At 46.0% G+C, this 20967-nt stretch overlaps 1 protein-coding gene across 1 annotated transcript in view; it reads left to right on the top strand.

Annotated features, from left to right (window-relative positions):
- Nucleotides 1–20537, top strand: part of IL13RA1 (interleukin 13 receptor subunit alpha 1) — a 56753-nt gene extending 36216 nt beyond the window's left edge. The window contains exons 8-11 of the mRNA XM_047715296.1: nt 119–251; nt 2947–3043; nt 4848–4932; nt 18100–20537. Coding sequence (XP_047571252.1) covers nt 119–251; nt 2947–3043; nt 4848–4932; nt 18100–18192 — 408 coding nt within the window. The 3' untranslated portion in view covers nt 18193–20537. The remainder of the gene's footprint in view (nt 1–118; nt 252–2946; nt 3044–4847; nt 4933–18099) is intronic.
- The last annotated feature ends 430 nt before the right edge of the window (nt 20538–20967 follow it).

Here is a 20967-nt window from a genome sequence, read left to right as displayed (position 1 = left end):
GTCAGATAATTTGGACTGTAGTCCACATCTTAATCATGTACAGAATTTAGGATATTCAGAAGCAGAGAAAGAGAATAAGCTGGTAACATTCTTTGTGTGTTTTTATTTTATATCTAAGGGTACAATTTGTTTCATGGTCCCCAGTGTTCTTCCTGATACTTTGAACACAGTCAGAATAAGAGTCAGGACAAACAAGTTATGCTATGAGGATGACAAACTCTGGAGTAATTGGAGTCAAGCGATGAGTATAGGTAAGAGAACGGGATTTCATTAAAATTTAAACCACTGATGCATGGAAACTAAGCTGAAGCAGAAAATAGGTTGGGGTAAAGGATTGTTCTGCATTCTTAATGTCATCCAGAGAATGTCTGCAATTGAACTGTGTTTTCTCTTTTAATTACTGTCAAATCACCCAGGTTTAGTTCACAATGTACAGCTCTTTGGAAATCCACAATCCAAAAGGTGTTATTCTCTCTTCTGTCCTGTCTCCATCTTCTTAACAACCTGAACACAAATATCAGAAGGCAGGCGCGATTAAGTCTGCAGATTGTGCAGTGCTGGAGGGCTAGCCTGTTGGTGACAGAACCGAGAGTAGAACAGTGACCTTGATGTCATTTAATAGAGATCAAGCTGCATCTAGGTTTGAAAACAATAGTTTCGTGTATGAATGGAGTGGCTGAGCAAACTGTGTCAGGCCCAAGTACAGGATCTGAAAGACCTGTGCTTTATGGATATGTGTGTGTGTGTGTGTGTGTGTGTTGTGGGGTGGGGGCATAGGGTTTTATTGAACCGGAAGCTCAGAGTGACTCAGCCTTGGCTTAAATATACCTCTAAGGCATATGCAGCCATAGGCCGTGGTGCCGTTGTAGCACCCAGACAGGGGAGCGCTACAGGGTGGGGACGCGGTGTCCCAGCCACGTCGCAAGGGTGCGGTATTCCATTCTGGGCACCACACTGCAGGAGGTTCAGTGGCAGACTGGACTCTATCCCCCAGAGGGTTATCAGGATGTGAGAGAATCTCAAAACTTCGGGAGGACTGGTTGCTGAAGGGGCAAGGAGTCCCGATCACTGAATTCTAATATTGGTGGTTAGGCAGAAGAGGGAATAGCTTCTTTTCTTTTGTGGTTCCATGGGGCAAAATGGGACCAACCGAAGAACTTTCTAATCGCTCTGTAACGGTCAGAGAAACAGATTATTGAGGAAGGCAGTTCCCTGTTAATTGAGGGACTAAGTAAGCTGTGGGCCAGGCATGGTTGTATGAGTTAAGTCTTGTGGCATAACAAAGCACATCAACATTTGGTGGCTTAAAAGACACATATTTGCCATCTCACAGTTTCTGTAGGTCAGGAATGAGGGCCCAGCTTAGCCTCGTACCTCTGGCCCAAGTTCTCTCATGGGGTTCCAGTCAGGCTGTTGGCTGCACCTGCAGAGCCTCATCTGAAGGTCTGACTGGGGCTGGAGAAGCCACTTCCAGGCTCACTTATGGGGTCGTTGGAAAGCCTCCATTCCTTGCTGGCTGTTGGATGGAGGCTGTGGCAGGATGAATCGTATCCCTCGAAAAGGTACATTCAGGTCCCAGCTCCTGCACCTGTGAACGTGACTTCATTGGGAAGTAGGGTTTCTGCAGATGTTAGCAAGTTAAGATGAGGCCCCACTGGCTCCGAGTAGGCCCTAAATCCGATGACGTATCCTCGTAAGAAGGCAGGATACCCAGAAACACCGACGGGGAAAAAGGCCCCGTGAGGAGGGAGGCAGAGCGTGGGGTGATGCAGCTGTGGCCAAGGAACACCAGCGATTCCAGGGAGCCAGCAGAAGCTAAGAAGAAGCAAGGAGGGGTTCTTCTCTAGAGCCTCCAGAGGCAACATGTCCCTGTGGATACCTTGATTTTGGACTTCTAGCCTCCAGCACCGTGAGACAAAGCACGTCTGTTTTAGGCCAGCTGGCATGTGCTGATTTGCTCCAGCAGCCCTAGGAAGCTAATGCAGAGGCCTCCTTCGGTTTTTTGCCCCTGGGGCCTCCCCAAAGGGCTGCCACATGAAATGGCAGCTAGCTTGCTCAAGTAAGTGACCCAAGCAAGAGTGCGCAGGGACCACCCATGTGGAAATCACAGTCTTTTGTAACCTAATCTTGGAAATGACATCAGCACTGCTCTTCAGTTCTTTATAGTCCAGTCAGTCAGTCCAGCCCACCCTCAAGGGGAGGAGATTACATAAGGCTATAAGTATCAGGAGGCTGTGATCATTTGGGGTCACCTTAGAGACTAACACAACGACTTTAGGCTCTGATGTTGCTTTCTAGATGGTCATGCCCTGGTGGGAAAGACGAGCATATAATAGACATGGCATTCTGTGAGTGAGGTATAGCAAGGCTGTTCGTGAAAAGCTCTGGAACTTTTCAGACAGTGTTGGATTTGAGGCTTGACGGCATCGCTTCCAAAACCCTTCTGGACGAGCCACTGAACCTCACTGAGCCTTGTCCTTCTCATCTGTAGAAATGGGAAATACTATTATGTATCTGTATGGCATAGATACAAACATGTACAAGCCCTTGGGGTGGTATCACATATATAGTAGATGCTCAGTTAAGGAGTGGCGGTTAGGATTGATTTACATGTTCTAATAGTGGTTAAGGAACCAATAAGAAAAGGTGGTCACTGTTAATGAGATGACCTTTTTAACCGGTGTAACACTGTGTGTAGTGTCTGAAACTAGGTTTTGGATAACTCTCAAGGTGTTTATTCATCCGTGGTGTTTTAGGCACTAGAGCAGGACTGTGTTGTTTACGATGAAGGGAACAGAAGACAAGATGATTGAAGATTTGGGGAAAATAGGTTGGGTGGAGTACAGAAAGAGCTGTGATCTCACTATTTTGATCCAACTGTTGCTTGGTGTTTTTTTCTAAAAGGGGTTGATCTCTCACGTTTCGTGTTTGCTTTCCATTTGCCAGGTGAGAATACCGACCCCACGTTCTACATAAGCATGTTGCTTGCCACTCCGGTCATCGTTGCGGGCGCCATCATCGTCCTTCTGCTTTATCTCAAAAGGTGAGGCAGCTGCCGTGGTCGGCCTGGCAGTTTCTACTGGCCTGGGGCTCCAGTTACAACTCTCTGGGAGGGTATTGGGTGTTTGCCTCGGCTATCAGGAGCACTTTGGGTATAAATTGCTTTTCATAGCATGGCATGGCAAAGAAGGCTTATCGTGCCCATTTTCTGGTGGGGAAAATTGGGTTTGTTTCCCCCAGCCCCGCTCAGGAGCTGCTGCTCCCTTTGTGTGCGTCTAGAATGATCGGTAGGCCCCATGTTCATTCTCCTCTTTCAAATGCCTCATATAGCCACAGATAGTTGGTAGCCCTTGGAACAAAGTTTTAGAAATGGAGAACGTTACTAATTAAGTGACTCAGCTAGTATTAATGCAGAACAGGTTGCTGCTTAAAGCTGTGGGAAAGAGCATCAGCAGATCGTGTCTGAGGGAAGGTTCTCTGTGCCTGCCAGCAGAGAGTGACGCAAGAGAGACTGGAGAGGTGGGCGCAGCTAGCTCCCATAGGCCGTGGCAGGGAGTTGGCATTCTTCTTTTCCGAAGCGTGATGGGGACACATTGGAGAGTTTCAAGCAGGGAAGGGACACGACCTGATTTTACTGTCATAAAAGGTCAGCGCAGTTGCTGAACGAAGAATTGGCTTGGCCATGGATGGCGGCGGCTAGGCCGGTGAGGCGACATTGCGGTGTGCGGCGGGCAAGGGGCGGGCGGCCTAACCTAGGAGGTGAGCAGCAGAGGTACTAAGCTGTGGTCAGAGGCGGGATGTGTTTGGAAGGTCAAACTGAGGGCGCTTGCTGGCAGCTGCTCACCCATCTGTGGAGGTATAGCGGGGACTGAGGGTTCGAGGAGCACTCAGGCTTCTGGGCTTCGGCAGCTTGAGTGACCGCCGGAGCCATCTGCTGAGACAGAGAAGACTGTGAGGAGCACTGGCTCTAGGGCGAAGGTGAGGGCTTCGGGTCTGAAAAGAAGTTCGAGATGCCGAGTAGATAAATACCCAGGTAGAGATGTTGAATGGGTAGTGGTGTGATGAACCTGGAGTACAAGGGAGGGGTCTGGGCCGGAGGTAGAATTTTGGGAGCCCTCGACATGTAAACAGACCCGAAGCCCTAAGACTGTAGGAGGGCACTCGCACAGCGGCTGGGATGGAGGGCGAAGGACGGAGCCCTGGGCTACACCAGTGTTTCAGGCCCAGGAGGTGAGGTAGACCCACCAACGAGTACTATGAGGTGCAAAGATGCACAGGGGGAGAAGGAAGAAAAATTAAAGAAGAATGTACCCTGTTCTCAAGATATTATTTTTTTCAAAATTGTAAGCAGTAAGCCCCAATCAGGTCGATGATGAGTAAAGCACCATTATTTAAATAATGGGGGAGAGCACACATACCTGCATGCGTACACATATGCACACACGCACACACACGTGCACAGTCATAACCGTGTGAGGTGATGGACACGTGTTACTTTGCTTGCTTGTAGTCATCATTTCATAATGTATACATGTATCAAAGCATCATGTTGTTCATCTCAAATACAATTTTTATTTGTCGAGTATATATCTCTATAAAGTTGGAAAAAAAGGTTTAATGATGATAGAGTATGAGCAGTCTGCTTACCCTCATGGCCCCTTTGGTCTACCCATCCTGGGTGATCTCAGGACATTGGTTTCTCAGCTTCTTGTGGAAATTTCTTCACGGCTGCGTCATCATCATAGATGACTTCTGTACCATGGTTTAGTCCAAGTCTTCTTTTAATGTGGCTTTTTTTAAGAGGGCTTGGAAGATTTGACCAAAAAATGTCTTCTATTTTCTTAAAGGCTCAAGATCATTATATTCCCTCCAATTCCTGATCCTGGCAAGATTTTTAAAGAAATGTTTGGAGACCAGAACGATGATACCCTGGTAAGCCCTGATTCCATGAAGTTCGAAATTGGTTTTTGTTGGGAGGCTGTGGGATTTGTAAAGAGTTTGGTAAAATGTACAAAACATAAAATTTGCCATTTTGACCATTTTTAAATGTACAGCTCAATGGCATTAGGTACACTCACAGTGTCAAGCAACCATCATTATGATTTCCAGAACTTTTTCATCATCCCAGATAGAAACTGTGCCTATTAAACAGTAAGTCCCCATTCTCCCCAGCCCCTGGTAACCTCTTTTCTACTTTCTGTCTCTATGAATATGCCTATTCTGGGTACCTTGTGTAAGTGAAATCCCACAACATTTGTCCTTTTTGTGTCTGGCTTCTTTCACTTAGCATAATATTTTCAAGGTTCATCCATGTTGTAGCATATGTCAGAACTTGTTTCAAAACTGGTTATTTTTTTCAAAGATTTTATTTATTTATTCAGAGAGAGAGCACAAGCAGAGGGAGTGGCAGAAGGAGAGGGAGAAATAGGCTTCCGTTGAGCAGGGAGCCCAATGTGGGGCTCGATCCCAGGACCCTGGGATCGTGACCTGAGCCAAAGGCAGACGCTTACTTGACTGAGACACCCAGGCGCCCCTAAAATTGGTTATTTTAATCTCCATTTTATCTGAAAGATCAAGGAAGAGGCAATTTATCATGTTGTACCCCAGGGGTGCCTGGCTGGCCCAGTCAGTAGAGTGTGTGACTCTTGATCTCAGGGTTGTGAGTTTGAGCCCCACGTTTGGTGTGGATCCTACTTAGAATAAAAAATAATTAATTAAAAAATGTGGTATCTCAGACTAAGCATACCATTTGAGAAGTCCTCAGAACACTGCCCATCTCCTGTCACTGGGCTTCATTCTGTCCCCAGAGCAGGGAGTCTGTTTAATCCAAACATTCAAGGAGTGGAGCCTCCCTGATGAAAGCAGTCTAGTAGGCAGGGCTTCTGCCTCTTGGATCCTTGGGGAAATAGAAAGATGGGGTGAAGCACGGAAACCGATCTCGTTCACTCGTTCATGCTGTTGCCTGGAAAGCCGGCCTCCAAAGACGAGGCAAAGCCACCTGAACTGTTATGGTTAGTTAGCTGCACACTCATGCTGGAATTTGTGGCTGGAAAACCCAAGACCCTGGGGAACCCAAGAGTGTCAGGTTTCTCTGAGAAGCACATTCACCCAAATAAAATAATGAAGACACTAACTGGGATAAATATCACTATTCTTACATCGATTTTAAATGAGTAATATGAGGCACGGGGCGATTAATTGAGTGAAGTAGTGTAGCCACTAGCACATAATGGTCTGGGCTCTGGAGTCCGATTGTCTGGATTCAAATCTCATTTACCATCTGTCTGACCTGAGGTAACTTCCTCAACCTCTCTGGGCCTTGCTATTCTCAGCTGTAAAGTGGAGGTGATGATAGCTCCTGCCTCGTGGTTGTGTGTAGGTCCGGTTACTTGAATGCATAAAGGCTGCTTAGCGTGCAGGCACTCGTGAGCCCCCGGCCAGCTTCGGTGATTACCATGAGCATCGGCACTTTCCATTTACTGTTAATCCGCAAACAGTTCTTTTTTTTTCTTTTTAAAAAGTAAGCTCTACGTCCAACATGGGGCTTGAACTCATGACCCCGAGATGGAGAGTCCCATGCTGTGCCGACTGAACCAGCCAGGCGCCCCTCCCCAAACACTTCTTGTCATCACAAGTGATTCACAGTAGCAGCGATGACATGCAGCAGGGGAGAGGAGGCAGGGAGGCCCACGTGCTTTCCGGGAGGTTGCGTCTGAATCACTTTTTCACTGAGTCATGGTCACGCTGCCAGACCCCGGGGGATGGGGCCCCACCAGGCAGGTGGGTCCCAAAGTCATGTGCCTGATGAGGAGGTGGTACGCTGTCACCGAGGGGCAGTGTGGCAGCTGGTGGCTCTCCGCCTTCAGTGGTTTCACAACCAACTGGAGCATTTGCAAGAACAGAGCCTCCCGGGCCCCACCTCCAGAAAGTCGGACTGCACAGGTCTGGGATGGGCTCTGTTCCTTAAGTCTGCCGATTTGACAGGAGCCCACAGAGGATTCCTATTCTGGCAAGACCATTTGCAGAGCCCACTTTGAAAAACACTGGGGCGACTACTTTCCTTAGGATCACCCCGTCGCTCTCTCCATCTCCCCAGCCAGTGGGCGAGCTGCCGGGGGCTGGAGCCGTGCAGGTCCTTGGACACCTCTGACAGGTCCCTGAAAGTCTGCTCTGTGGCCACGGCGTATCAGGAGCTTGGCCTCTGTTCCTTGTTGCGTCCTCATAACCGCCCTTCGGCAAAGGTGCTGTTAGTATCATTTTTTTTTCACAGATGAGGAAATGAAGCCTCAGTGAGGTTAGCTAACTTTCCTGCGGTCACACAGCTAGTAGGTAGTAAGGGGGGATTTGACCCGGCACGGTCTGATTCTAGACTTCTCTCTCTCTTTCCACGCTGCTGCATCGCCTCTTGTACGAGAGAGTGTCCTCAAGGAGCTCACTTCCTTCGGAGAGTTGTTCTTGACAGAAGGGGAGAGGGTGGGGACGGGGCCTTCTGAGGAAAAGGTCTGGAGTCGCATTACGGCTGGCCTTCTGTGGGAAAGCGTAAGGACTAGCAGCCTGACAGCGGTGTGAAGGGAGCGGGTTAGAGGCGGAGGCACGGTAGCAAACTGGGAAGCTAGTCCCCAACTTGCCACATCCAGGCTTTTGTTTGGCTGGCGTGGTGTATTTCAAGGGTTTCAGTCTGGAAGCTTCAGCCGGCCATCCACTCCGCCACTTTCTCCGAGGCCCTACCGTTCCCAGTTCCCACTGGTTTCACAGTTGAGCTGACCTGCCAGACGCCTCAGGCATTTGCGCTCACTGCCCCTCTCAGCAGAACGGAGACTAGTTCAAGTGCCGTGACGCAGATGCCCAACGCCCATGAAAACATGTCTGGACTCACAAGTATATGCAGGACATGCAGCCAGAGCATGGAGGAGATAGAAATGTCCAGCCTAGCAAGTCTGAAAAGTGATCAGGGCCAACGTTAGCAAGTGCAGAGGGAGCGGGCGCCTCTTCTACAGAGCGGTGTGTCTTCCTTCTGGAGGGCAGCTTGGAAAAATGTCACAAGAATCTTTGATCTGATCGTTACACTTTGAAGAGTCCCGTTTTGAGGAAGTAACCCAACAATGGCACAGGGCCGGGCAATGCAGCATTTGTCTCTAACATGAAAAACTTAGAAGCCAGTGAATCATCCACAATAGAGAATTAGTTTAAAAAAAAAAAAAAAAGGTTTTCAAAGCATTTAATGTCACAGCAAAATAATCATGATAGAAGAGTAAGAAACATCCCACAGACTACACTGGATCCTAATTTGGATAAAAACGCATGAATATACATGTAGAACCACAAGTGGAAGGAGAGGGATCAAAATGATCATCTCTGGGCAGAAGGGCCACACCAATAACTGGGTTATTTTCTACCTTTCTGAAATTTCCAAATTACCTATAATGAGCTTGTATTACTTTCATAATGAAAAGGAACCCTACACCAAGTCATTAAGGGGAAAGAGACTATTTCGGTCATCTGGGTTTGAGAGGTAGTAGGGACTTGAACTTAGGTGGCAGCAGAGGGGATCGATGCAAGAGACATTATTAAAGGCCACTCATTACAGCCTGGGGACTCTGTGGGCAAGGAAAGGTACAGAGAGTAGAAATAATCTCAAGGTTTCGAGCCTGAGTGATAGAGTGAATGATGGTAACATTGACAGCAAAATCAGATCAATTATCTTTCTCAGAGATGGGAAAATTGCTTTTTTTTCAATTTGCTGTCTAGAGGATAATATGTTGTCCCGATGAGTCAGAGAATTCTATAATTTAGCGAGGCAGATACACTGACAAGATGGACTGCTAAAAGCATAAGATGTTTTTGTTTGTGGTGGTTGCAGACCATTAAATAAAATCAGGCTTTAAAACCGAAAGTATAATGAAAATACCAGACAGGGGGGGAAGGGTAATAGAACAAATATTCACATTTTCTCTTTAAGCAAATGAGTAGTCTTCTTTTCTCTACACGACAGCAATCCTCCCCCAGTGGAGCTGCGTATGCAGTAGAACGACGAGCCTTTTACTTCTAGAATTATCGAATTATAGAATGAACATGGCCCTGAGGGTCCTTCAGTGAGGTGGACGTTTCATGCACTGAGTTATCTATCTTTAACTGTGAACTGTTAAGACACTAAGATGCTCATCCTAACCCCTCATTTTTAGAGATGGGGACGGTGGGGGCCCTAGAGACATTTCTCAGGGACTGTCACCAAGAGAGGTCATGGCCAGAGGCCATAGTGGCCCAGAGTTACCTGCTGCTAATCCCGAGGAATAATCCCAACCCTTTCCTAATACTCCTTCTCCACTACACCATCCATAGTGGTTCTTTGGGAATTTAAAAAAAAAAAAAAAAACCAAAACAAAACAAAAAAACCCAAAAACCTCATTTAGGTGTGGCCACGAAGAAATGAAATCCTCTGTATAGTTTTTCTTAAGGTTCCTAGTGTTTTGACAGTGTTTTGCTCATCGCTATAGTAACCCCATGGCCAACAGCATTTCTTCCTGTGGCTTTGCTGCTTGCCTTTCCTTCGTGACTAATTGGGCTGCTGGCCACGTCTGGGGGGCAGGGGGCTGTGGGGGGGCATTTGCTTCTCCACATCTGCATTTCTGTTTCATCCATAAAACATTATCTATTCTTCCCCTACTTCTTGGAAACCAGTTCTGCTTTCCGCACCGTGCCAGTTTCGCATTCCTGATTGGGAAGCAGCTTGTTAGCTGGGAGTCAACTTCTAGATACTGCTGAATTGTTTCTTTCTTTCTTTTTTTTTTCCCCTCACTTCACTATGTATCTTTAAAAACTAGGAACACAAGAAAAAGAAAAGAAAAATGAGGACCGCTTTCCTGCTTGAGCAAAATAGTGTGGCCATCCTTTTAAAAGTGATTCATATCCCTTAATATTGTCTAACACTCACCCCTATTGCAGTTTTTCCAGCCGTTCCCCAACTGCGGGGAGATGGGTCGGATCCAGTCGTGGCACCATTAGTGATGTGAAGATGGAGCGCTGAGTGTAGGGTGGTAACAGGGTGTCCCCTCCTGCCCCTTGACACTTTAGTCCCCCCTCACCACCTGAAGACAGCACCCTGTTGGCACCTTAGCTCAGCTCTGTAGCTCATGCTCTCTGTGCCCATTGGTCTCCTGGAGTGAATCAGTAGTTTCAGCAGGCTTTCTGAAGTGACGATTTTTCTCCTGTCACCTAATCTACATTTGTAAGCTGCCCCTTTTCTCCAAAGCAGAGCTTTGAGTCAGTAACTTGGCTCTTCGGTTATTCTGAAATTCTCTCTCGGCTAGGAAAGCAGGTAACCTGTTTAGTTCTTTGCCTTTACTTCTCAATTTTTAAAGGGTGGGGTTGGAGCCATAGCCACGTTAAATGGTACCACCTTCGTCCCCTTCATACCACATTTTAGCTGGTTCTTTTTTTTTTTTAATTGAGTAAACTCTACCCCCAACGTGGGGCTTGAACTCACAACCCCCAAGAGTCACATGTGCTACCAACTGAGCCAGCCAGGTACCCCTCAAATGGTTCTTTTCTTTGGCTGCATTGATTTTTTTTAACGATTTTATTTATTTATTTGACAGAGAGAGAGAGAGAGAGATCACAAGTAGGCAGAGAGGCAGAGAAAGAGGGGAAGCAGGCTCCCTGTTGAGCAGAAAGCCCCATGCAGGGCTCGATCCCAGGACCCTGAGATCATGACCTGAGCCAAAGGCAGAGGCTTAACCCACTGAGCCACCCAAGCGCCCCCATCAACTTTATTTTTTAAAGTTAAATACAAATGGGATATTTAAGGCATGACGATCTCCAATTCATGTCGTTCATCTTTCTATTGGGGATATTGATCTGAAGAAAACCGGGGCACGTAATCCGTTGATTTACGTTCCTACAAGAGGCAGCAGCTGTTTCACCCAGGGCTTGGGGCACGAAACCCACTTGACTTCTATGGAAAATTCACCGTGGGAACTAACCAGACCTTGAAAGTATTCTTAAATGAACATTTAGTGTTCCGTGACACCACGAGATTTGTTTATTTCTTTAAACTAGAAGAACCTGTATTGCCTGCTGCTCTTCTAGGATTAGATGACCAACAACGAAAAGCCAGTAATGTTAGCCTCGCAAACGCTGTTTTTTTCTTTTTTTCTACCTGTGATGTTTTTCATCTTTGGCCATTATTCTGTTGCTGATTACCTTGTTTTTAAAAATTGGCAGTGTGAGAATTGAATTACAGATGGGTAATTTTGTGGATTTATTTTTCTTTCTGCAAGTAATTTGAAAAATATACTGGCATAGAATTCACGAAATTGGATAATAGGTCAGAGCATTTGTTCCCTTTTCTTACACAGACATATTCATAGAGGCAGTCCTCAGGAAAAGGCCACAATGCTGATGATGAGTGAAAATGAGAGTAATCCGAGTTTTAGAAATGAAAAAAGACAATTGAAAAAAATTAATATCTCTTGGAAGCCATTTCTGCTGCAGGGCTCACCTCATTAAAATGGATTTTTTTTTCCTGTCCAACCCAGCTAACCACTGGGTCTAATGACTAGAAACCAGTGAAGGTGTAATGTTCCGCATGCTTTTTTAAAAATTACAATATTTTTCTTTTAAAAGCAACATGGATTTATTATAGAGAAATGAGAAATACAGATCACCAAAAGAGAAAAATAAAGCCGCTCTTTGTCCTGTCACCCGGACGTAACCATCTCTAAGGTTATGTGAGCAGCATAGAGAAATGGGACTTTTTTTTAAAAAATTATTTATTTATTTGACAGATAGAGATCACAAGTAGGCAGAGAGGGAGGCAGAGAGAGAGGAGGAAGCAGGCCCCCTGCTGAGCAGAGAGCCCGATGCGGGACTTGATCCCAGAACCCTGGGATCATGACCCAAGCCGAAGGCAGAGGCTTAACCCACTGAGCCACTCAGGTGCCCCTAGATATATATTTTAAAAAGAGACAATACACACATGATCAAACAGTTTGAGAAGTCACCTCATTCAGAGGCTTTAACCCACTGAGCCACCCAGGCGCCCCGAGAAATGGGACTTTTAATGACAAATGGAGTTACAATGACAACAGTAACCATAGTTTGTACTTAGGGAATTTTTGTTGTGTATCAGACACTCTTCTAAGCACTTCCTTCCTTAATTTGTCCCCACCTCGCTGCTGGTCTTACCTCCAGCACACAAATGAAGAAGGTGAGGTCCCGGGACACCTGGGTGGCTCAGTTGGTTGGACGACTGCCTTCGGCTCAGGTCATGATTCTGGAGTCCCGGGATCGAGTCCCGCATCTGGCTCCCAGCTCCACGGGGAGTCTGCTTCTCTCTCTGACCTTCTCCTCGCTCATGCTCTCTCTCACTGTCTCTCTCTCAAATAAATAAATAAAATCTTAAAAAAAAAAAAAAAAGAAGGTGAGGTCCCACGGGGGAGTAGGTATAGTGTGCTCACAACACCAGAGGTAGGATCCACACTGACCGGACTAGAGTCAGACATGGCAACCTGAACCCGGGCGTCCTGATTCTCCTGTCTGGACTCTGAGCCAGTCATAGGATATGTTTTAATAAAATGCTCATATTTAATTTTATTTGAATGTAACGGATGAGAAAGAAACAGGAGGAACTGAAGGAATTTCTGAACTTCTGACAAATTATAAAATTAGTTTTGATGATTATTGGAAAAGGCCATTTTCCCATATGTTTTCCCTGTTCCCTCTTCATTTTTGAAGCTGTCCAGCGTCTGCACTGTCAGTGCAGGTAACTATTGCGTACCATAGTGTCTCTCTCAGAGCCCTCCTGGGGTCGCAGTTCTGGGTGGGTGTACGTATTTGATGCTTACTGCCTGTCTTCATGTTCATGTCTCTCCAGTCACTTTGGTTGTTTGAAGCTCTAAACGTTTTCTCAGGGAGGATTCATGGGACCAACATTTCCTGAATTATTTACACATTGATGGAGTCTGCTGCATTAATAATTGAAAGTCATTTTAGCTAGATATAAAATCCATGGCTCACATGTTCTTGCCTTGGGTATCTTAAATGTGGCATCCATTTTCTTCTGGTTTAAAATGTTGTCAAAGTCTGCTGACAATATAATTTTCTGTGTTAAAACACTTGGTCTTGGGGCACCTGGCTGGCTCGGTCAGTGGAGTATGCGACTTCTGATCTCAGGATCTAGAGTTTGGGCCCCACGTTGAGCATAGAGCGTACTTTAAAGACAAATACTTGGTCTTTTCTGTCTGATTATCAAAAGCTTTTTTTTCTTCCAAGTCCAATAATTTTACCAGAATATGTCTTGTTGTTGGTCTTCTAGGCTTGATTTCTGAGGTAGGTGATGTACCCTTTCAGTATGTAGTCTTAGATGTTTTTTTTTAAATTTCAGTAAAAATATCTGGACTTCAGTTATTCCATTCCCTTGTTTTCTTTGCCCATCTTCTGTATTTGTCACATCCTCTTGAATAATTTTTATCCACTTTCATTTTTTAAAGATTTTTTAAAAATTTATTTTAGAGAATGTGTGTGTGCGCGTGTGTGTGCACGTGAGCAGAGGGAAGGGCAGAGGGAGAGAGAGCGAGAGAATCTCAAGCAGGTTCCCCTCTGAGCGCGGAGCCCAACTCGGGGCTGGATCCCAGGACCCTGAGATCATGACCTGAGCCAAAGTCAAGAGTCGGGCAGTTAACTGACTGAGCCACCCGGTCTCTGGGTCACCGTGGCATCATTGTGCGTCATTTGCTCCTCAGAGTGGAACTTGTCCCTGGAAGAGAGCTTTGGATGGCTTTGCGAGTTCATGGGGCCCAGGCTGCTCCCAGGCTCCAGCACGGACTCCTTGCACTGTCGCTATTTGAAAGGGCAAACCCCTGCTGGTCTTAGTTGTTGTACATAAATTAGCTTGCTGGGGTTTGAGTTATTTTAGAGTTCTCAGATCTATCAGATGTCTTGCCAGTTCCTTCTCCGTACCTCCTCTGTAACGGATTCCATTGTGCTCTTGTGGCTGTCTCTACTTTCGCCACCCATTCGTATTTCAGGGCTCACGAGGGAATCATTTCAATCTGGTTCTGTCGTAGATTGTGACTGTGGACTGGGCAGTTGCTTTCCTGCTTACCCTGGTTACCTTTCCTATTTGTGTTTTCTATGGTAGCATTTGGGGACGTTTAAAAACTGTGCTGCTGGGGTGCCTGGGTGGCTCAGTTGGTTAAGTGTTGGGCTCAGGTCATGATCCCCAGGCCTTGGGATCGAGGCCTGCATCCGGCTCTCTGCTCAGCGAGGAGTCTGCTTCTCCCTCTCCCTCTGCCTGCTGCTCCCCCTGCTTGTGCTTGCTCTCTCTTTAACTCTGCCAAACAAATAAAATCTTTAAAAACAAAAACAAAACAATGCCGCCAACCACTACCTTCCCCCTAGGATTTCTCTGTAAACTACAGACCATGCCAGATCTTGTCTGCTGCTCGCTTGTCTACAGCCTACAAACTAAGAATGGTTTTTATATGTTTAAAGTGTTGAAAAGATCTAAAGAAGAATATTTTGTCTTAGCACATGAAAATTATTTGAAATTCAAATGTCAGCATCCGTAAAAGTTTTGTTGGCAGACAGCCACACCTGTTCATTTACATGTTACCTGTGGCTCTTTCCATGCTGTGACAGCAGAGTGAGTTTTGGGGACAGACACTCAAAGCTGAAAATATTATCTCTCCATTGACAGAAAAAGTTCGTCAACCCTGGTCCTATCATATGCTTTTTAGTGGCTATATAGTGTTTGCCATTGTGTGAATATATCATAACATACTTAACCAAGTCCCTAATGTTGGGGCATTTAGATGAGTTCTAAATGTCATCATTATAGGCATCATGTCGTAGCTATACATCTATGTGTATATATGTAGTCTGTTCTTTGGGGGGGATATATTGTTAGAGGTAAGATTGCTGGATCAGAAGAGATTAATACTTTTTAAATTCTTTGGTTAATAGTGACGAATTGTCATCCAGAAAGGATATACAGGCTAAATATCTATTAAGGATACCGATTCAATAAATTACGGTGCATTCATGCAATGACGTATTATGCAGAGGGTAAAGAAAATGAGGTAGCTCAATTTTACTAGTATGTAAGAATCTGTAATACATGCTGTTAAATACCCTGGTTACAGACACAGTATGATTCCTTCATATTAAGGAAAGGGGGGCATTAAAATACATACTTTTAAATTTTTCACAAGAAGCATAGATTATAAGTAGGTTGTATGACTGAACGGTGCTTCCGTCATGCTTTTGCCAATTCACAGAAGAGGAAAGGGCATCTTGCTTTCATTTTATGGATCAACTTTTGTATTGTTTTATATGTTCATGGGCTTGAATTCTTTTGTGAAGTTCTTGTTCATTGTCCATTTCTTTTTCCCTGCCATATTCACGTTTTGGAAATTTGGTAGTTTGTAAAGCTCTTTTTTTTTTTTTAAGATTTTTATTTATTTATTTATTTATTTGACACAGAGAGAGAGAGAGAGCGAGCGAGCGAGAGAGGGAACACAAGCAGGGGGAGTGGGAGAGGGAGATGCAGGCTTCCCGCTAAGCAGGGAGCCTGGTGCAGGGCTTAATCCCAGGGTCCTGGCATCATGACCTGAGCTAAAGGCAGATACTTAATGACTGAGCCACTCAGGCACCCCTAAAGCTCTTTTAAAAATTTATTTATTTATTTATTTGGGGGAGAGAGAGCAGAGAGAGAGAGAGAGAAAGAGCCCACGCGCGGGGAGTGCTGAGGGGTAGAGGGAGTAGGGTTAGGGTTAGGACACTGCTCTCAATCACAGGACCCCGGGATCATGACCTGAGCCGAAGGCAGACACTTAACCCATTGAGCCACCCAGGCGCCCTCATAAAGCTCTCTTTATTTATCAGCTATTAATCCTTTGGCTTGTTGTCTGTCTCTGTGTAGTATTTAGGGTGATTAATGTTGTTTTTCTTTTTTATGCATTCAAATCTTCTGTATTTTTTGTTTGTAGGAAGCCTTTTCCTGTCTCAGATTGATGTACTTGTTGCCCAGTATATTTTTCTAGTTCTTACTTGATTTTGTTTTTTACATTTAGGTCTTCCAAGAATCCATAGGGAATTGATCCATGTGGGCCGTCAAGTAGGGTTTAACTTTATTTTTCAAATGCTTAGCCAGTTGTCTCAGTGCCATTTATTGAATAAGCCATTATTTCAAGGTTATGTAATTCTTTCAGACTGTTTTTTATTAGATCCTTTGCATTTCACATTTTCAAAAGCCAGGTTTGTTGATTTGATTTATGTAAAATACAATTTCATCTTTTTTAAGTGCACAGTTCTTCTGTGCGGCTGCACTTGTAGCACATGTGTGCAGTGTTGTCACTGCTACTCACGCCAATCACGATCGAGAACATTTTCATCATCACCATACCCTTGCCACCACTCATCTGTTCCTACCCCCAAAGTTTTGCCTTTTCCCGAATGTCTTATGAATGGAAGCACCAAACACATAGATTTCGGAGTCTGGCTTATTTCACACAGCGCGGTGCATATAAGAGCCGTTGGTGTTGATGTGTGTATCCATGGCTCATTCCTTTTCGTTGCCAAGCAACATGCCGTGATTCGGCTGCGCCACAGTTTATTTAACCATTCGCTTGTTCAAGGACAGTGGGCTTGTTTCCAGTTTGGGGCTTTTATGAAGAAAGCTACTATAAAACTTCATGTGGGGGTCTTCGTGTAGACATAGGTTTTCGTTTCCCTTGGGTGGATACTTGGGGGTGGGCCTGCTGGGTCACAAAGTCGGTGTCCGCTTCATTTTGTAAGGACCCGTGGCGGCTGTGCTAGTTTGCATTTCCACCAGCACTGCAGCAGAGCTCCGGTTCCTCTGCAGCTGTGTCGGCACTTGGGATTGTCAGTATTTTTTTTTTTTTAATTTTAGCCATTCTACTAGGAGTATGAGGGTTAACTCATTTATTTAGAATAATTTAGATATTTGAAGCAGTGTCTCTCAGCTCATCCCTGCCTGTGCTCTCCAAGACTGGGATGCTCCCGACCCGCTCAGTCCATCTCTAACTGTACAGCCCGAGGCAGCGGAATAGTCACTGTTGCTCTCGTTTCTGTTTTTCTGCTTTGCCTTGCCTTTCCTAGGCTTCTCGAACCAGAAAACATCCGAGCAGAGAAGGAGCTTGGGAAAAATCTAGTGCAGGGGTGGCACACTTTCCCTGGAAAGAACCAGAGAGTAAATATTCTTGACTTACCCAGCCCTTTGCTCTTAGGGCAACTCACCTCTGCCGTTGTAGCGTGATCGCAGCTGCAGACCACACAGAAACAAAGAGGCGTGCCAAGAAAACTTTATTTAGAAAAACAGGCGGCCTGCTGGGTCCAGCCCTTCCACCGCAGTTTGCTGACCTCCAGTTTAGTCCAGCAACTCTGTTTTACAGATGAGGGGACTGAGCTCAGTTTCCTCCCTTTTCCTTGATTTCTAAGGAAAGAAGGCAAAGGCCAGGATATTGGCTTTCACCGTTAGGAGATGCATTTACATTGAGTTCAGGATGAGCTTGCCTTTAAATTCATGATTCCCACTTCTTGCAAATGATGTCACATGAAACTGTCCATATAGGGTCTTTCAAAAGTTTTAACTGCACTAAGACTTTTTGGGACATTTTATATATTGCCATTGACCTTGATGCTGGTTGACTTTTTGAGCCTGTAAATCTCTCTGGAGCGATGGGCAAATTTGAGTGGCAAGAAAATAAAGGTAGGAACAGTTGATGTAAGAAAAGCGCGCTGCCTTTTCATTCTTCTTCAAAAGACTTCGTTTCCAGTTTTGGAGAGGTCGGCATTTCTCTCTTGAGATAGCTATCAGACATCACGTAACAATCCCATGCTCTCCCTTCTCCTTTGAATGTTAATTCCCGATTGTTTCGTTTCATGAATTGTTCAAATAGATGAAGATTCTTAGTCAAAAACAAAACAACACAAAACCACCCAAACCAAAACCGTGACAGGAAAACAAACACTGGTTCCATGCACGCAAACCTAAGAATAACCCCTGCCTGCGGGGCCTCAGGGAGAGAACGTTGTTTACAAGAGTCATCCTGTGTGTGCGTGTGTTTTCCTTCCTTCCAGCACTGGAAGAAGTACGACATCTACGAGAAGCAAACCAAAGAAGAGACCGACTCTGTGGTGCTGATAGAAAACCTGAAGAGAGCCTCTCAGTGACGGGGATAATTTATTTTAACCTTCAGCCTGACCTTGTGAAGATTCATCCCGTTCTGCATTTTGTTATCTGGGAACTCGTGAGAAACGGAAACTGAAACCACTGGGCCATTTGCAAACAGGCAGCTCCGAAGAGCCCCTGCCTTTCTGTTGAGTTGAGCACTGAGAAACAAAACCTGAGGGGCTCTCTGGCGATGGGAGTGAGTCCCTGTTGTTGAATTATAAAAGCAGACGGCCCTTGCGAAGGCTTCAAAGTCAGGGACAAAGCCAACGGCCATGATGACAGTAGAGTTCATCTTACCAAGGGTTGTGACAATTTCTGAGGGATCTGTGCCTGCTTTGTATTCTCTGTGTCCAGCAATACCAAGTACGTTTGATTTGTTGTGTGAAACGCATTTTGGGTGCAGTTGCTAATGCCAACCCTGAGTCACAGAGAACATCTTACAGCCGAAATTGATAAAATCTCTTTATCAGTTTGGGATCTCATGGAGGAATGTGTGTGGCTCTTAAATCTCTTAGCAGTCTGGAATCATCAGCCCCCTGAGCAGCAGTAGTCCCTGCTTTGAGAGGCCCAGGCATGGGGCAGGGGCGACTCCTTTCCCAACACCGCAGCAGGCTCCCCTCTCCTCTCCCCACCCGCCCTCCCCGCCCGGCGGAGGGAGGGGGGCTTGCTGGGTGTGCGGTGTTCTGCCTGAGCCTCCTTCACCTCCACCGCTCAGATCAGATGTTCACTGTTCAGCCCGCATCCCTGCGCTTGGCCCCCAGCCCGGAGGCACTGCTCCGGCGGGTGACAGTCTAGCCGAGACTCCCCTGTTCTTTACTGCTCTATCTCCACTGGTCAGTTGCCAAACCTTTCGACTCCCCGGTTCCCATGCCCAGTCTCCCCCACCACGTTCACGACAGCCTGTCTGTCCTGTCTCGTTAGAAGTTAGAAAGCAGGATGTAAAGCTGCTCAGAACACCTAGAGGGGCAGGGAATAATTTGCATCTCAGGTAAAGTGTGAGGAGACTAAGAAACAGTGACTGATTCTTGCATGTTTTGTAACTTCTGCGTGAGTCTGCATTTCTTGGAAGGTTTTCAAGGATTACTGTTTTCTCTCTGCATTTTCTGAACAGAAAGGAGGTATAATCTTCACTCCGCACTTTGCTCTTGGCTTCAGAAAAGAATAGTTAGGTCTTCCCCTTTTCCCTTCCGGCCCCAACTGGTTATGAGTAGGTTTTGCTTCATATATGGATAGCATCAGAGGCTCCCACATTTGTATTCATTTTTTTTTTTTTTTGCATACTGAGTTAGGGTTCCCTCCTCACCCAGCCCTCCATTGGATCCATTGAGATGTTCCCTCTGCTCCTCCTTCCTCCAGATTTAAAGCATAGAAGCGAGAGGCCCCCCCTCACCCCCCTCCCCAGAGTCTCTCTCCTCATGCACACAGACTCCCGATTCTTGGTAGGAACTTGACAACTTGACACCTACAAGTTCTCCAGACACTCACCCACGGGCAGCACTCCGATGATGCGACTTACCCCTCCCGCTCTTAGGGGACTGCGGGAGAAGGTCAGAGGTGCCTGCTTGCCGTAGGTTTGGGCCAAGGTGGCCACCAGCTCGCCCTGGCTCGTCGGAGGAAATTTTGTGGCACAGGTAGACGTCAGGGTGTTGCCTCCCTATGCCTTTTTTTTTTTTTTTTTTAGGTCAGATTGAGGTGGGAGACAGGCGGAGTGGGTGTCCCACCGTGTTACAAGATTCTCTAGAAAGAACATTGGGTTTTCCTGTGTCTGAGATGCTCTCCCAGTGAAGTCTTTTATAATTCTGGAAAGCAAAACACCTACACGCCTCACCCAGGGCCATTTTTCCTGGTATCCTATTTAGATGGCAGTGAGGGAGAGGATGCTTTGGTATCATGATTCCCCAAGGGACGGCAGACGGTGACAGTCACAGCCCCAGAGCGGGGACGTTGCATTTGGTTTCCATTCCCTGCTTTGAGCTGTCAGATAGTGGAGGGAATAGCAGGCAGTGAATTACGGGAATACCTATAGCTCTTCAATAGTCACCGAAAAGGAAACTTGAATACATCAGTGGGATTTCCATCACCTGTAGGAAGCTTGGAGGTTCCTTCGCTATGTTACGCCTAAACTATATGGATTGTGTTTCCCTCGGCCTTCCTAAGAAAACCCACCATAAGGATGGTCATTCTTACTCTTTCGTTCAGATAAGTTTTTCCCATCTCTGGGCACTGAAGGGACACGTGAAACAATGTTAAGAATATTTTTGGTAATGCTGTCAACTAGGGATCGTTTTGTTTAACTTCTTATATGAAAGCTTGAGTGAAATAAATACTGTCTTTTTGTACGTTACCCGCATGTCTTCCTTTGGTCTTATTTTGGGGCAAGCATTGTGAGGAGTGGGTGGCAGCAGAATTGGAGTTAAAAGCATAAATTTTGTGGGAAAAAAAAAATCCAAGACGGCTGTTTTATCTTCTAGTCGTTTCTCATAAGCTCCTCCGCTGTGCTCGGTGCACCTGTGTTTTTTGATAAGAACATGCGCCGAGCTTAATATCAGCACAGCCTGTGCTGGCCATACCTGAAGGGCCGTAAGTACTTGATAAATTGTCTTTCTGATCATTCAGGGCAATACACGGTGGGGCTGCTGCGGGGCGGGGCCGAGGGGCCCGGGAGGGAGAGCCAGCTCCGCAGGGCAGGTGGCTTCGAGGGGCTTCAGCCGGTGGCGTTTGCCTGCGGGACGGCCAAGTGTGTCATTGCCAAAGAGGAGAAGTGGAGGGCCAGA

This window comes from Lutra lutra, chromosome X (assembly GCF_902655055.1).
Source record: "Lutra lutra chromosome X, mLutLut1.2, whole genome shotgun sequence".
Classification (NCBI taxonomy): Eukaryota; Metazoa; Chordata; class Mammalia; order Carnivora; family Mustelidae; genus Lutra; species Lutra lutra.
The sequence above is the reverse complement of the archived record's forward strand: the minus strand, read 5'-3'. Positions and strand labels throughout refer to the sequence as shown.